Here is a 16,090-nt window from a genome sequence, read left to right as displayed (position 1 = left end):
ATTTAATACTGTCATATTCCCTGCAATGTTTCAGAAGACACGCACTTAAACAACAGCTGGCTTCCATCTTCTCTATCTAATCATGTATAAAAATAAAACATCATTTATATTATCACAATCATTTCCATGGCAAATACGAAAATGTCAGAGTTCTAACTCAAGGACTACAAGGAGAAGCAGCAGATCTGCAGGGCATTTCGTCAAGGCAGATGTGAGCTCCTCAAGTTCCATTTATAGGACTCATTTCCAAGCAAGTCTATTCTTTCCTGACTTTAATTTCCTCCTTTACAAACGACGTTTGGTAGACTCTCTAGATTTGCAAATTTCCCTTTTTCTTTTGATTACTTATAATGTCCTTAAGTAACATGAAATCAAATCCCCTTTTTCTCCATTATAAAAACAATTTCTACTACCCAGACTACTTCTGCAAAGATTTGATGCTCAAAACATGTATTACTGGGGCCGGCCCCGTGGCCCAGTGGTTAAGTTCGTGCGCTCCATTTTGGCGGCCTGGGGTTTCGCCAGTTCGAATCCTGGGCACAGACATGACACCGTTCATCGAGCCATGCTGAGGCGGCGTCCCACATGCCACAGCTAGAAGGACCCACAACTAAAAATACACAACTATGTACTGGGGGGCTTTAGGGAGAAAAAGGAAAAATAAAAAAATCTTAAAATGAAAAGAAAAACCATGTATTACTTACAATGGGGAAAATTCCTTTAAAAGAATTGATATTACAAATGTGACCACTGGAAAGACAAACTTGGGAACTAACTAGCTGAGCAATTCTCATTAAATGGAGACAAACACGTAATATTAAGATTTGGCTTTTCAGTATTTGGTCATATGCCTTTGAATCTCAACGTCTAGGGAAAGTTCTATCCCAGTATTGTTGCAAACATCCCTCTTATTCCAAAAATGTCCTCCACGCCCGCCTCACCCCGCCAGAGCAGTCTGATCCTTCTTTTGAAACTTAATCCTTTGGAAAAGACAACAGACCAGTAGACTCACTGAAAAGCCTCTCTGCTGTTAAAAAAAAAACGAGTACACAAATTTTCCCCAAAACGTCCTTCCCCTGGATGAGTGCCACCCTCAGTCATGCACAGCTGGTGTTTGCTCACGAAAATACTCTGTTCATAAACAAGCCCCCACTATCCTATTATCACTGGCATCTATTAATTTTCGAATTGTCCCTACCATGATAAAATTTTTGTGCTATGTAGCTTTTGGAAATAACCGTTCTAGTCAGTATCCAATTCATCCTGACACAAATTTTCTTTTAATTCCTCAGAGAACTCCTAAAAGAACAAAGCTTACCACTATTTTAAGCCAAAGAAAGTAAGGGAATTGGCTAAAAAAAGTAACAAGCAGACAACTGCTGAAAACCAATGTGCTATACTAATTAGAACATTTAAAGCCAATGTCAATCTTTTAAACTCTCTATAGGTTTAGCAACTTAGATACGTCTTAGAATATGTGTATTCCTTTATCACACACTTAGAATGTACTGCTACTTAAAAGACCATTTTCTCAAAACTACTCTTACTTCCCAGCTGACCCAATTTAGTTCCATAGCCTTAAACACCACCTATACTCTGATGACACCCAAATTTAAATCTTCAGCCCCAACTCCTCCTCTGAGCTCCGGATTTAATATCTCCATTCAGGTGTCTATTAAGCATTTTAAACTTAACATGTGATCTTAATCTCCCAACCTCTCCTTCAGAAGTCTTCTCCATCTCAGGAAATATCATTACCATTCACACAGTTGCTTAAACCAAAACCAAGGAACCTAAAAAGAAATGAAATTCTGATACGTTACAACATGGATGAATCTTGAAAACATTATGCTAAGTGAAATAAGCCAGACACAAAAGGACAAATATTGTATGATTCCACTTACATGAGGGACCTAGAAGAGCCAAATTCACAGAGAGTGAAAGTAGAATGGTGGTTGTCACGGGCTGGGGACGGGGGGAATGGGGAGTTACTGCTTAATGGATACAGAGTTTTGGTTTGGGATAGAAAGTAGTGATGGTTATACAACAGTGTGAATGTACTCAATGCCACTGAACCATACACTTAAAAATGGTCAAAATAGTAAATGGTATGTTATCTAAAATTATTTTATATATAAAAAAAAAAGGACCCATCTTTCCTTCACCATCCATATCCAACTCATCAACAAGTCCTCCTGGCTCTATCTTCAAAATACTTTGGGAACCTAAGTACTTATCACTACCTCTACCACCAAGATAGGTGACAGTCCAAGCTATCATCTTTAGCCTAAACTCCTGCGTTAGGTAGCTATTCCCCTACAGTCTCTGCTCTACAACGCACCCGCATCCTTCTAAGGAATAAATTAGATCATGTCACTGGCCTGGTCAAAAATCCACATCACACTCAGAAAAAAGTCCAAATTTCCAGCATGGCTTATGAGGCTTTGCACAATATGTCCCTGCCCACCTCTCCCCTGGTCCACTCTGGTCACAGTGATCTTCCTGCTCTCTTTAAACGATCCAACTTAGTCCACCTTAGGGCTTTTGCTCTTCTTGTGGCCCAGTTTCTTAATTCATTTAGATCTCTGCTCCGATGTCTTCAGAGAGCCCCTTCTTGACAGCCCAATCTACAATAGCACCTCCTGTCACTTTCAATTCCCTTACACTGCTTTATCTTTCATAACTCTTATTACTACCTAAAAGTACATGTTTACTTATTATATCTCATCCACTAGACTGTAAACTCCTTTAGAACAGGAACTTGGACTTTTTTTACCACTGTATCTCCAGGACCCAGAAACGTGCCTACCTAGCACATCATAAGTACCCAGTAAATACTTGAACAAACGAATGAAAGTATCTCTATTTGTAGAAGCACTGAGTATTATACCCTCATTTTCATTTTATTCAAATAGACTTTATTGGACATTAAAGGAAATCATGTTCTGTGAAATAACCAAGAGGAAGCCTCAATCATCCAAGATCCCATTTTACCTTTTCAATCAGAGTCAGACCTTGAAAATGGAAGAATGCAATCACTGTGGCTCACAAAACTCTTCTATCAATGTGAATTTCACTTCAATTTTTAAAATTAACTAATTAACAAAAAAAGACTCTTCCATCAGCACCAGGTAAGTCTCCAGATAGTTTCTGCTCAAATCTTCCTCCTCTGTTCACCAGCTCCCCACTAAGGAAACAGGAGACTGTCAACATTCAGCCTTCTGAAGATTACTATAAATATAAAGACCTCCTTAATTTTAGCTACAGACTGGTCATTTCAGAAGATGTACTATTAGATGTCTATAATATCTGAATACTTAATTACCTTAATTGCTCACAGATGCTTTTAACTTTTACGTCTCTGACACCCTAACTTAAATCACGTTTCACATGGCAATGTTATGATGAAATAATACCTGTGCCTTAATTTCTATGACAACTCCCTCTCCATCAATCACTAACGGGTAAATGGAAATCTAGCATTTGTTATTCAGTTGCATATACAAGCACAGAGGCCAACAGACAAAATCACAAACCAATGGAATTATGCCCATCCAAAATGAGAACTTTCATTAATGTTTCTTGGCCAGAATACTCTTCAGCTGCACAGAATGTTTTAAATAGCCTAATAGAAATATGATACAGATACCCTCTTCTCCCTTAAATAAGCTGTATTTTTAATCATTTTTAAATAAAATACACATGTGGAGAATAGGATTAGGTATGTTGGTCATCTTTTATTTAAGCCACTCCAAATAGCCCAAAGAATAGGACTAGATAGAGCCTTGGTCAGTTTCCATGATGACTGGCAAAGAGCCCCATCAACACTCCAGATAACATTCCACCACAAATTTGAGAGCAAAGGCTATTCGAGGGTTTGGAGAAAGCTTAACGGTCTTGTTCTATTTAGGAAAAATCTAAACAGAGAGCAATCCTATCTCCATGCAGACTGCCTTCAAATACTACCTGAGTACTTTCCTACCTTAATTTAAGAATATTACATTGTTTAAGAGCCACAGGCAGCAAACCAACTTGTCATTTATTGCTCTTAGAAAACCCTAGCTTGTTATCTGTCCTGACAGTAATAAAATCATCTTTTAAAGCAACAGTAGGATAGATTCTTCCTTCCAGCTCAGCTGGAAAATAGGTGGTTGTACTGTATCACTCACTGAAGAAGAACATGCAGCCTGCTCTAAGTGGCCATTTAAGATTTTTACAGAAGTACAAAGGAGACTTATGTCCTTTTGGGAGACAAGAGAAGAGAGAGACCTTCTGAAGAAGCTTCTGAAGAATAATAACTAAAGGACTATTTAAACAGCAATCCATTTTTTGAAAAATTGGTTGATGTGGTTAATTTGGCAAAGCATTTGAGAGATGAAGGATGAAGAAAGAACATGGCGAGAGGTTCAATCTTATAATTATTTTGTCTTATTACACCAACAATAAATAAAGACTCTTTAAAAGTTTTCTCCTTTCATCTGAACGCTCACTGACCCATTTCTGCGCAGCAGTGCTGACCCCAGCCCTTTCACACAGCACAACTGCCAAACGTGAACTATCACATGCTCCTGACCAAAAGGAAACAGGCTGGAAAGAAATCTGTAATGTGAAAAATTCAAGGCCAAAATTAAAGCTTTAAAATGCCACAACCGAAAATAATATTGTTCTGATTTCAACTTCAGTCTCGTAGTCTTTAATCTTATCAAAGCTTGTGTTAAATCTGATACTGGCCCACTTCCCTAAATTTTCTGGCACACAAGAATAATGTTTCAAATATAAGTTTTTGGGTTTTGTTGTATACGTTTTAACTGAAATAAAAATGTTGAAACACAGAATGTAAACTCTCTTATTTAAAGGCTTCTCTATATAATTCTCCCAAGGCAAAAATGACTCCTTGGTAATTTTATAGACATTTTAGAAAGCCCAGTAAGTCATTCGAACCTTTGGAGAATTCCACCAAAGCATTTACAAGCAAGAATTTACTGAGTACATAATAATGGGCCAGGCAATAGTGGCAGATGATTTAAAACTCAGTCCCTGACCTCATGGAAGCTATGCTCATTCTAATGGCAGGAGACAAACATATGAACCAAGAGAGGAAGAAGTGACATTATTTGAAGTCACTAAGAAGCCTTTGTAGAGGGAGTGACGGCCAACAAGAGACCTGAAAGATGAAAGGAGCTGGGCGAAAAAGGCAAGGAAGACAGTCAATGCAAAGGAGTAGCTGAAGCAAAGTCAAGTGCAGAGTGGAAATTTAGGTAGAGCCAACCTTTAAGAACTAAGCTAAGCAATTTGGACAGACCTGTACGCAGTAAGAACTATCCTACAAGCAATATGAGGAATCATTATTTAATTCAAGATGGAAGAGAATTAGATAGACGAATTAAGAAGTTACAGAAAACTCAAGTGAAAGGTGATAAAATTCTTACCTAGATTCATGATAATGGGGAAAAGGAGCTATTTCTCAAATAAAAACAGCCAGCACTTAGTGACTGATATATAAAAGTAGAGCGGGATTGGAGGAATGAAAGACAAGGATGAGATCAAAGTTTCTAAGCAGGACACCAGCAGATCCGGTATGGTGGTTTTAAAACGTGGCCACATATTTTTCAATACACCTCCCACCATGAAGTGAGGTCAGTGTCTCCTCCCCTCGAATCTGGGAAGGCACATGAGTACTTCAATCTAGAATCTAGTCTGACTACCAAGGCTAGCTCACAAAAGGCCATAGAACGTCCTCCTTATTCCTGGGACACTAACTTTTGAAGCCCTGAGCCACCATGTAAGAAGTCCACTACAGTGAGGCTGCCATGCCGTGAGGAAGCCCATGTGACATGGAGAGGCCATGTAAAGGCACGCAAATCAACAATAGCAGCTGAGCTAAGCCGTCAAATCATCCTGGTCCAAGACTAAGCATGTGAGTGAAGAGTCTCCGGACAATTCCAGTCCTTAGCCATTTGAGTCTTCTCTAGTGAAGCCTCAAACACCATAGAACAAAGATAAGGAATCCCTGCTGTGCTCTGTTCAAATTCCTGTCCCACAGAATCTGTGAGCATAATAAAATGGTTGTTGCTTTATATCACTAAGTGTAAGGTAGTTTGTTACACATCTATAGATAACCGAAATGGGTAATGGTAACATATAAGTGAATTATTAAGGAATACAGAAACAGGAGGTTTTGGAGAGGAAGGAAATTATGGTGGGTCCACTTCGATCATTTAACTGTGACATATCTGTACAACACCAAATGGAGATGTTGAGTAAACTACTGAAAATAAGGGTCTGGATTTAAAAAAGAGACACTGAAGAAGCAGCATATGAAGACAAAGGGAGGATATGTAAGTCTGAGGCAGCAGAATCAGACGGTATAGGAATAGAGTAATATGAAAAGTTAGAGAGGAAACTCAAAGGGTTAGAGAAAGAAGAATCAAGACAGAATGATGTTGTGAAAGCCAAAGATTCTCTGAGGCATCAGAACCTGTGGTCAGCAGTACCAAAAGCAGCAGGAAATCAAGTAGAATCAACAGAGAAAGGGAACAGATATATTTGGCAGACAGTCCGTAACTAGGAGAGGAGATTCAATAGCATGGTGACAAGAGGTCAAACTACAGAAGTTGAGAAATAAACGAGAACTGGGTAAACTGACACAGCCAGTATAGACTACTCTCTCAAGTATGTCTGTGATGGGAAAGTAACGGAGGGCAGAAGCTTGAGGAGAGCCAGGGGTTAAAGAAGATCTGCTGATTCATTCACTCACCCAACAAATACACATTTATATTGTTCAGTGTGTATGAGTAAGATGAGTAGATCTATAGAGCAAAGGGAAGGAGTTAGTAAAGATAAAATAAAGATAACCAAAAGGAATTTACAAGTCAAAGTCCTAGAAAAGGCAGGAAATGAAGGATCAAGAGTCCAGGTAGAGGTATCAGATCTGATATCTCTTTTCCTGAGGCAGGAGGGGAAGGAGGGCATGATGACTAGAAAGATACACTTGATAGAGAGAGAGAATAGTAAGGAAGTTACCAATGAAAAGTCCATTTTTCACGTGGAATAAGAGGCAAGACCATGTGCTAGGAGTGAAGAAACCGGAATGGGATAGAAGGCTTAAGAGTGGGAAAGATTTGGAAGAGTGTCTACGGTTAAGTAAGAAGAGGAAGAGAATGGAGACAAGTCAACAATCATCAAGCTACACAGAGATCTTGGCTCCAACTGGAACAAATGGAAATGCCAATCTCCCAAACAGTCACTCAGGCTGTAAGTCAACTGAGACAAGGACAGGGGCAGGGCTTTTTCAACTCGGTATTCCCATGCCAGGCACAGCACCTAGGAGACGACCAGCCCTTAATAAATGTTTGATGAATGAAGAAATGAACAAACCAATATATGAAGGGATAAGAAAAAAGTAATTCATCAGAAATCTGTTCATTCTTTTTACTGATTATAAACTAATAATCCCCTATGTAAGTATGTATGTATGAATATGTGTAGATATCAAATATTAGCAAAGAAAATTCAGCAACTATTATGAATATTTCCATTTCTTATCCTAAAAGGAATTCTTAGTTTTAGTAGACTTTTGCTCTAATTAAAAATATATTTCCTGAGTGTCTCTCTCCTCAATAAATGTTAAAATTTGAGAATTTGAATGCACTTATAAAACACACTTCTTACCAAGAATTACCTTTGAATTAAAGAACAAAAAGAAGCAAAAAATAACGATTTGGCAATCGTTCCTTCTGGATTTCTTGCCCCAGTTTCCCCTCTAGTTTTAAAATAACTATACTTTAAACACTAATAGTGTACCCTTCCTCCAAAATGGTTAACCATAATATTGAAACAAAATATTTTTTCATAAGAAACGTATCTGTTCTGTATACTACCAAGCTATGATAAAAACATTAAGAACAGGTTAATTTAATACAGTGTAATCCCTTTACAACACTAACATTAAAGAAAAGATGAGCCTCAAACTTAATGAACTTAAACTAAGTAGTATGCATCAGGATTTCCCACACGTAATTGTGAGAAACACAGTTTCATCCATATTTAATCCAAATTCACATCATATTTAATATTCCAGATTATAATACTATGTCTGGGCTGGCATTTGGAGTACTATAACAGCTAATAAGAATAGCTTTTATTAGCATTTACTCTGTGCCAGACACTCTGTTAAGTGCTTTATATGCATTATCTCCTTTAATATTCACAACCTTAAGAGGCAGGCACAGGCAAAAGTTATAGTTTGCAAGAGGCAGAGCCAGAATGAAGCCCAGGTCTGTCTGACACCAAAAAGCTAGACTGCTATACACATAACTATTAATGAAGAAAATCACGGTATTTTAAGTGGTAGGATATAATATGTTCTGTTACAAGATCGTTGAACTTTTCAAAAACAAAACTTAAATCTTGAACTAAAACTCCCTAATTGTTCCTAACATGATCACAAAACTTCAAAGGCTTAAGACAATCTTAATTATGTTTAAAGAACCGCTCATAATAATTGGTGAAAAAGAGCAGTATGTCTGAAAATAAGCATAAAGACATAATGTGATCATGGGAAAAAATAAATATTTTGAGATAAATATCGATGGAGAAAAAAATAACCAAAGAAACACAAACTCTTTAAAGATAATACTGCTTCCTTTTCCATCTTTAAGTCCAATTAAAATTCTAGTTAACGATTCATTCTAGCAATGGAAAATAAATAAAAACTTAAAATAAGTTTTGCTAAAATAGTCATGTAGGTAAAATGCATATCAACTTTTATTTTGAAATTATTACTTACAAAGAGCTTTTATTTAGCTACCAATACTAAAAAGTGATTTAGAATTTACTATGCATCGGCTATTGTGCTAAGCACTTCACATACATTATCCCATTTAGATTTTAATTATTACATTTGCCCAGGAAAAAAGGCATAATTTAGCACTGAACAAACTATAGACAACTTATCCAACACTTAGAATTTGCCATATATATGAAATATACATATATATTCACAACCACTTTTCACTTAACATGTTCCACTGTCATTAGCAGAGCCTACTATGTTCCATCACTGGACTAGGCACTGAGGATAAAAGAAAAAGGAATAAGACCAAAATCACTGCCCCCAAAAGATTCACAGACTAGCATAGGAGATAAATAAGTAAACAAACCCTTTTAAAATAATATGGGAAGTGTGTTAGCCCTTGCCTCAAAGCATCATATCAGAGAAAATAGACAGCAGGAATCACCTCACAGATGATTCATAATAAGGGTCTGAATAAGGCAGCAGCATTAAGGAATGAAATAGGAAGAAATATTCTAGAAAGCTAGAACAGGGGACTGATTCGGAGCCCGGAGGGAATCACATGACCCCCATAGGACAAAGACAGTTATAGGGAAGAAGAGTTTGGTTTTACACATGCTTGTGAAGCATTCAAGTGGACATCTATAGTAGACAACTAGAGAGACAAGTCTCACACCCAGGAGGGACATCCAGGCTGGTGATGAATGTGAAATCAAGGGCACATGGGTAGTAACTGGGGCAGTGGGAAAAGATGAGATTATTGGATAAAGAGCATAAAATGAGAAGAGGGCCAAGTAGTCTGGAGCACACCATCTTTTAAGCCGCAGGAAAAGAAGAGCGTGTAGGCCACTAAGCCACAACAAGCCTTCTCATCCCACACCACTCACTCCTCAAAAAACAAAGCAAAACAAAACAAAACTTTGTATTTACATACTGTGAAACCTATGTACGAACTTAATTCATCCATGTAGCAAACATTTATTGTGCATTTCCTGAGTCATAAAGTATTGTGCTAGCTGCTAAGGATACAGACAACACAGTTCTTAATCTTAAGAATCTAGCTAAGACAGGAGCAGTATAGCAAGTAGGTTAAGAGCACAGCATCTAGGTTGGCATTCAAATCTCGCCTCTGCCATTTACTTCCTGGGTGACCTTGGGCAAAATACTTAGCCTCTTGGTGCTTCTGTTTCCTTATCTACAACAAGGATTATAATAGTATCTATTCCTATATGGCTGCTATGAAGAGGAAATGAGTTAAGAACCACTTCATGAGGAACAGTGCTTGACATATAATAAATGCTCAATTAATGTTAGTTAAATTGTTTGTTATTACAAAAATACCAGAATGGCTACATGAGTGCAATAACAATACAAATAACAGTGCTACCAGATTTCCTAAGATGGAAAAGGACTCACGTGGGGGAATTCAGGAAGCACTTCACTAAGCTGCCCCTCAGGGCCAGGACAGCTCAGACAGTGCCTCTGTGTGAGTGAGAATGCAGCCTGCAGATACACATGAAGAGGAGGGTAGCCTGGATTTCTATCATCACTCAAACCCCTCGACAAGCACTCTTGTGCAGGATATAACCAGCACAGCCATTCGTGGCAGCCTGGAAGATAGGACATATAAGCTGAAGAAAGGTGAAGAGAATATGCTGGTAGAAATTTAGAAGAAAGGCTGTAAGCTATCAAGAACATAGCATATCCAAGCCCAAACTGGCAACAGTAAGTAACCCAGATTGGCTAGAGCACGGGGACGATTTAGAAGAAGAGCTGAAGATAAACCCAGAAAGGTCGATGGGAGCCAAATCATAGAGGATCTTGAATACCAGCAAAGGCCTTCAGCAGTGACTCTGAGGAGGAGAGCAATGTGATTCCAATAGTGCTCTAGTAAGAGTAATCTGTCTTTATGTACTGAATGGATTTGAGCTTGGACAGGTAAGAGGTCACTGCAGTGGTCTGCTAGACGGTGAGTTCCTCAAAGGCAGAGACTGAGTGTCTCATTCATTTCTGTATCCTCCAAACTAACAAAGTGCTTGCAGTGGAGCAGGCACTCAATAACTGTTTGAGGTATAAATGAACGAATGAGCCAAAAAGAATGTGAGCCTTAATTAGAGTGAGAATAGTGGAAATAGCAAGATACACACTGGAAAAATACTGCAGAGACAGAAACAAGGATATTTGCTGGCTGATGAAATGTGGCAAGGATAGGGCAGAATCAATAAAGACTGTAAAACTGATAAATACTACGTGCACTGCATTACAGGTTTCTGTGAAAAGCAAATATAATTATGTCCATGAAAATGCTCTATGAAAAGAAGACTGCTTTTCTCTGGAATAAAAGCTAGTCATCTGGGACAGATACGCTACCATATTTGATCTTGAATATATCTCATCATTTTAAGACATTTATCTTCCTTTTGTCTTCACTAGATTATAAAACCGTTAAGAGCACACAATGTGTCCACTCTGTTATGAAGCACAATAAAACCTTATTAAGTGTTGTTTTAATTAACACTTTCTCACTCACAGAAGAAACTATTGTTGAACCTAATTCAGCTATATACCACCAAAATACACACACACACACACACACACAGAGATATACACACTTATATAGATATATATATACACACAAAACACTGTTTTGCGAATGTAACCTTAGCAGGCTGTGAACTCCCACAATGCATGTTTATTTTTCTTCATATTCCCAGGGTGTCTGGCAATGAGTGTTATAGGTGCTCAATAAATGTTTGTTGAACTGAAATGAATTGACTCAGCAATCTCACAGGGCTTATCAACGGTTCCTGGCGGCCTTTAGGTTTCCCTCTCCCATTCTCAATGCTCTCCTCACTGTTCATTAAATTTATACTGTAGAAGAATGAGATCCATAATAAGGGTGGTTAAGAAGACAGAAAAAAGAAAAATCAAGAAATATGACTGTCAATATGTATGCTCAGTGGTATGCCAGTAAATGTTTAACAATTGGCTCAGGGTGGGGTAGGGAGTCTGACTTTCAGTATTTGCCAATTTCCATGGTTTAAATACTCCCACAGTGGACTATTTCAAGCTAACAACATGATATCAACTGGTTTGAAAAATTCCTGAAAAATTTAACAATCGGGTCTCACAAACAAGCATGAGCCAGCTCCAACACACACTGCATGCAATATTTAGATGCAGGGCACACATGACATTATCCCAAATTCTGTTCTGCAATATCACCTTCTACACCACCAAAGGAAAGCACAAACAGCAAGGAAAAGGCAGGGAAAATCCACACCCAATTCCTGCAAAGCCTTGACCTCAATCTACAAAGTAGTCTTCTTTTCAACTGGGCATATGATCCAGCCCAGAAATCCTTCTATCTAGGCCAGTGACATCCAGACTTTTCTGATCATGCACCCAATCAGCAAAAAATGTTTAAGCATACATCATCCATATATGTTAATATATTTGTTTATAAATTATATTAGAGCTACTATACTAATATAGTATTATAAAGCATACATAAAAAACACAGATTTTAAAAGATAAGATAAAAATTAATACAAGTGAATGGGGCTGGCCCCGTGGCCGAGTGGTTAAGTTCGCGTGCTCTGCTGCAGGCAGCCCAGAGTTTCGTCAGTTCAAATCCAGGGCGTGGACATGGCACCGCTCATCGAGCCACGCTGAGGCGGCATCCCACATGCCACAACTAGAAGGACCCACAACTAAGAATATACAACTATGTACCGGGGGACTTTGGAGAGGAAAAGGAAAAAAATAAAATCTTTAAAAAAAAATAAAAGAAAAAGAAAACAAAATAAATTAATACAAGTGAAAAAGAAAAATTTCCCTCCCACATCCCCAGTGGACTATCTTATATACCCCCCCGGGGGTTTACACAATCCAGTTTAGAGATTACTAAAGCCAACATTAAAAGTAAAATGAATAACTTCCTGGACCTGTTTCCCTAGGCCTACAACTTAATCTTATCAGAACTGCCCACTCCAATGCTGAAAAGGGGCAAGCACCAACCCACAGAAAAGATAGGAGAAAAGAGTTAGCAAGGTCTTGAGGAAAGCTGGCCTAAGGAGAAGCAAGCCAAAGGCCCCTCTTAGAATACAAACTCCGTGGAATTAAGACTCCATGGCAATGAGTCACTAGAGAGGCTCCAAAGACATCATCCCACCTGGAGTTCTTAACTCCATAAAGCAACATATCCTAGCACCACGTCCCAACAACGACCTAAGCCATCTGTATCAGCTCAGGCAAATCGAAGGGCTGGGAGGAACCTTGAGTTCCCCCTAAAGACCAAATATGTTCTCTAAATAAGTGTAATATTAATAAAATCTTAAGTTGGGAAATACAGAGTATAAGACTAGGCCAGATACATATACATCATATAGAACAGACATAGCTCTTCTTTTCTATACGCAGGCAGTCCTCTAGCAGCTCACAGTGCAAGACAAACATGCTGCTCTCTAATCAAAAACACTGTTAAAGTATACAAGCTATATGAAATTGATCTTTTTTTTTAAGATTGGCACCTGAGCTAAAAACTGTTGCCAATCTTTTTTTTTTGCTTTTTCTCCCCACATCCCCCCAGTACCTAGTTGTATCTTTTTTAGTTGTGGGTCATCCTAGATGTGGCATGTAGGACACCGCCTCAGCATGGCCTGATGAGCAGTGCCACGTCCACGCCCAGGATCCGATCCGGCGAAACCCTGGGCCGCCGCAGCAGAGCGCATAAACTTAACCACTCCGCCACGGGGCCGGTCCCATGAAATTGATCTTTAAGTATACATAAATTAACTAAAGAGGACAAGACAGTAGCCAAACATAAAATACTGTATTATGTCAGATTATCTTTGAGAATCACAATGTGCTGCTCAAATTTCCTGGCTTTCTTCTTAATTTCAATACTAACTTCGCTACAAAAAATGTCAAGAAAGAACAAAACAAACACCTTCATCAGGTTCACAGAATACTGAGGACCTTCCCAAGGAAGATTTTACAAACACGTTCAAAAACACTTAAGGAAACTAAATGCTTTCTGAAGAAGTGGCCCAGGGAAAGTTTGATTGCTTTTCCTTTCTTGTTGCCAATTTCCCTGTCATATATATAAAGCGTTAAAGATGAAGCTGCCCTCATCCTTGCTCCCTGAAAGAAAAAAACAAAAAAACAGAAACAGAAAAAAATTTCGAAGCTACCATCTCATCAAAACTAGCAACATTTAACACGAAGGAATCAACCCCTTTTCAACCATTGTTTTCATCCTTTGATCCCTCATTACATAGTTGCTTCACATGACCTTAAGACTCAAAGCTTTGAATGAAATGACAACCAAACTAAAAGATCCCCACACCTACCAATTTATATACCTTCCCACCCGTTGAGTCTTCCGTTTCTTCCCTTCTTTAAGGAAGATGAGGTCCCTTCTCCAGGGTAACTAAGTACCCCAATGAAAATTATTTTAAAAAATATATCACTGCCTCTTACTTCAATAAGGTTGTCTAAACGTAAGTGATCATCTCTCTTCTCTTCCAAATTCCCAATGAGACAAGAGAAAAAATAGTTTAAAACTAAATAAAAAACAGAACCGCACTAGAAAACAAACAAGGGTGCCATTAGCAGATTAGAGTTTTAAAAAACTCTAGATCCAAGATTCTCAAACTGTAGCATGCAGCAAAATGCCCTAGAGGGCTGCTAAAAACACAGACTGTGGGGCGCCACCCTCAGGGCTTCCGATTCAGGAGGTCTGCGGTGGGGCTCAAGACTTTGTACGTCTAACAAGTTCCCAGATGATGGTGATTCTGCTAGTCTGAGAATCACACCACGCTAAGTAAACACAGATCATTAAAAAGAAGACTTTTCATTAATTCTAATTAGCATCCTCAGAGAGCATCAAACAAATGGCAGAAAGTTTTCTTTTTAAGTGGATGAGAACAGCAATTGGAAAATAAGAAACAGTTCTGGAAAACTGGAGAAAAACATAATTTTGGGGTTTCAAAAAAAATCAGAAGGGCTAAATAACAACTAAAACTCAATATAGCAGTGTGAAAAATAGTCTAAGACATCTTCTAAAGCACAGAGCAAAAGACAAAGAGAGAGAATATGAGAGAAAAACTAACAAGCATAAAGGGTCAATATCTACCTAATAGGTTTCTGAAGGGAGAAAAACACATCGCAAGAAGTAATCAATGAAGAAATTTTCCCTAAGCTGAAAAAGACTCAAGCCTTGATACTGCCTGGCCAATTTCCAAGCAGAAAAAAAATTTTAAAGGCAACAGCTAGTCACATATTTGTGACATTTCTAAACTTACAAGACATCAAGAAAACTCTAAAAGCTTTGAGGGGAAAAACACAGGTTATTACAAAGCAATATGAACAGCCTAGCATTGGACATCTCATTAGCACGCTAGAAGAGAATACTGTTTTCAAGGTTCAGAGAGGAAATTATTTTGAACTTGGTATTCTACAGCCAAACTATCAAATATAAAACCAAAATAAGACATCTTTGGAAATTCTAGAACTAAAAAATTGACTTCCTTTATGTATCAGTTTCCTACTTCTACTATAAGAAATTATCAAAAAAATCCAAATTGGGTTTCAACGAGCTAAAATCAAGGTGTTGGCAGGATTACCTACCTTATGGAGGCCCTCAGGAAAAATCCATTTCCTTGCCTTTTCTAGCTTCTAGGGGCTGCCTGAATTTCGTGTTTGTGTTTTTGCTTTTGTTTTTGCTGAGGAAGATTCACCTTGAGCTAACATCTGTGGCAATCTTCCTCTATTTTGTATGGAGGTCACCGCCACAACATGGCCACCAATGAGTGAAGTAGGTCCACACCAGGGAACTGAACCCAGGCCACCGAAGCAGAGTGCGCCAAACTTAACAACTAGGCCATGGGGCGGGCCCCTGCCTCAATTTCTTGACCAACAGTTCCTTTCTATTTTCATCATTATTAAACGTAACCAGTACTTACAGCAGATTTTTGAGTTTCTTAAAGACATGCAAATGACTAGAGCCATGGTATATAGTTTCCAACAGTAAGTGAAAAACATCAATTTTTTCTTTGTCATTGTCTTAAAAAACATTTTAATAAATTAATATTTCTATTAATAAACACCTACCGAATCATTTGCTCCTAGTGCAAGTGCAAGGTTCACTGTAAGAAACAAAAACAGAAATTAAATTTAGTAACTTTCCTTTTACCAAAATTCATTTTGCCTTTTAATATTTTCAACGTAATAACCAAAGCACAGAAGTTTTTAATATATCTCCCTTGAAAAAAAAAACCAAGGACATGGAGA

General features: G+C 38.2%; 1 protein-coding gene across 5 annotated transcripts in view; it reads right to left on the bottom strand.

Moving 5' to 3' along the window:
- The window catches only part of NUBPL (NUBP iron-sulfur cluster assembly factor, mitochondrial), a 252,602-nt gene that overhangs the window by 231,532 nt on the left and 4,980 nt on the right, over positions 1-16,090 (bottom strand). For all 5 annotated transcript variants that reach the window (XR_011501541.1, XR_011501542.1, XM_044765455.2 and 2 more), the window contains exon 3: positions 15,911-15,945. Coding sequence is in view for 3 of the 5 variants with exons in the window: in XM_044765455.2 (XP_044621390.1) it covers positions 15,911-15,945 (35 nt within the window). In the remaining 2 variants the exon portion in view is untranslated. The remainder of the gene's footprint in view (positions 1-15,910; positions 15,946-16,090) is intronic.

The sequence above is a fragment of the Equus asinus genome, chromosome 2 (assembly GCF_041296235.1).
Source record: "Equus asinus isolate D_3611 breed Donkey chromosome 2, EquAss-T2T_v2, whole genome shotgun sequence".
In the NCBI taxonomy this organism is placed as follows: Eukaryota; Metazoa; Chordata; class Mammalia; order Perissodactyla; family Equidae; genus Equus; species Equus asinus.
Note: the sequence above shows the minus strand (reverse complement) of the source record. Positions and strands in the feature narration are given on the sequence as shown.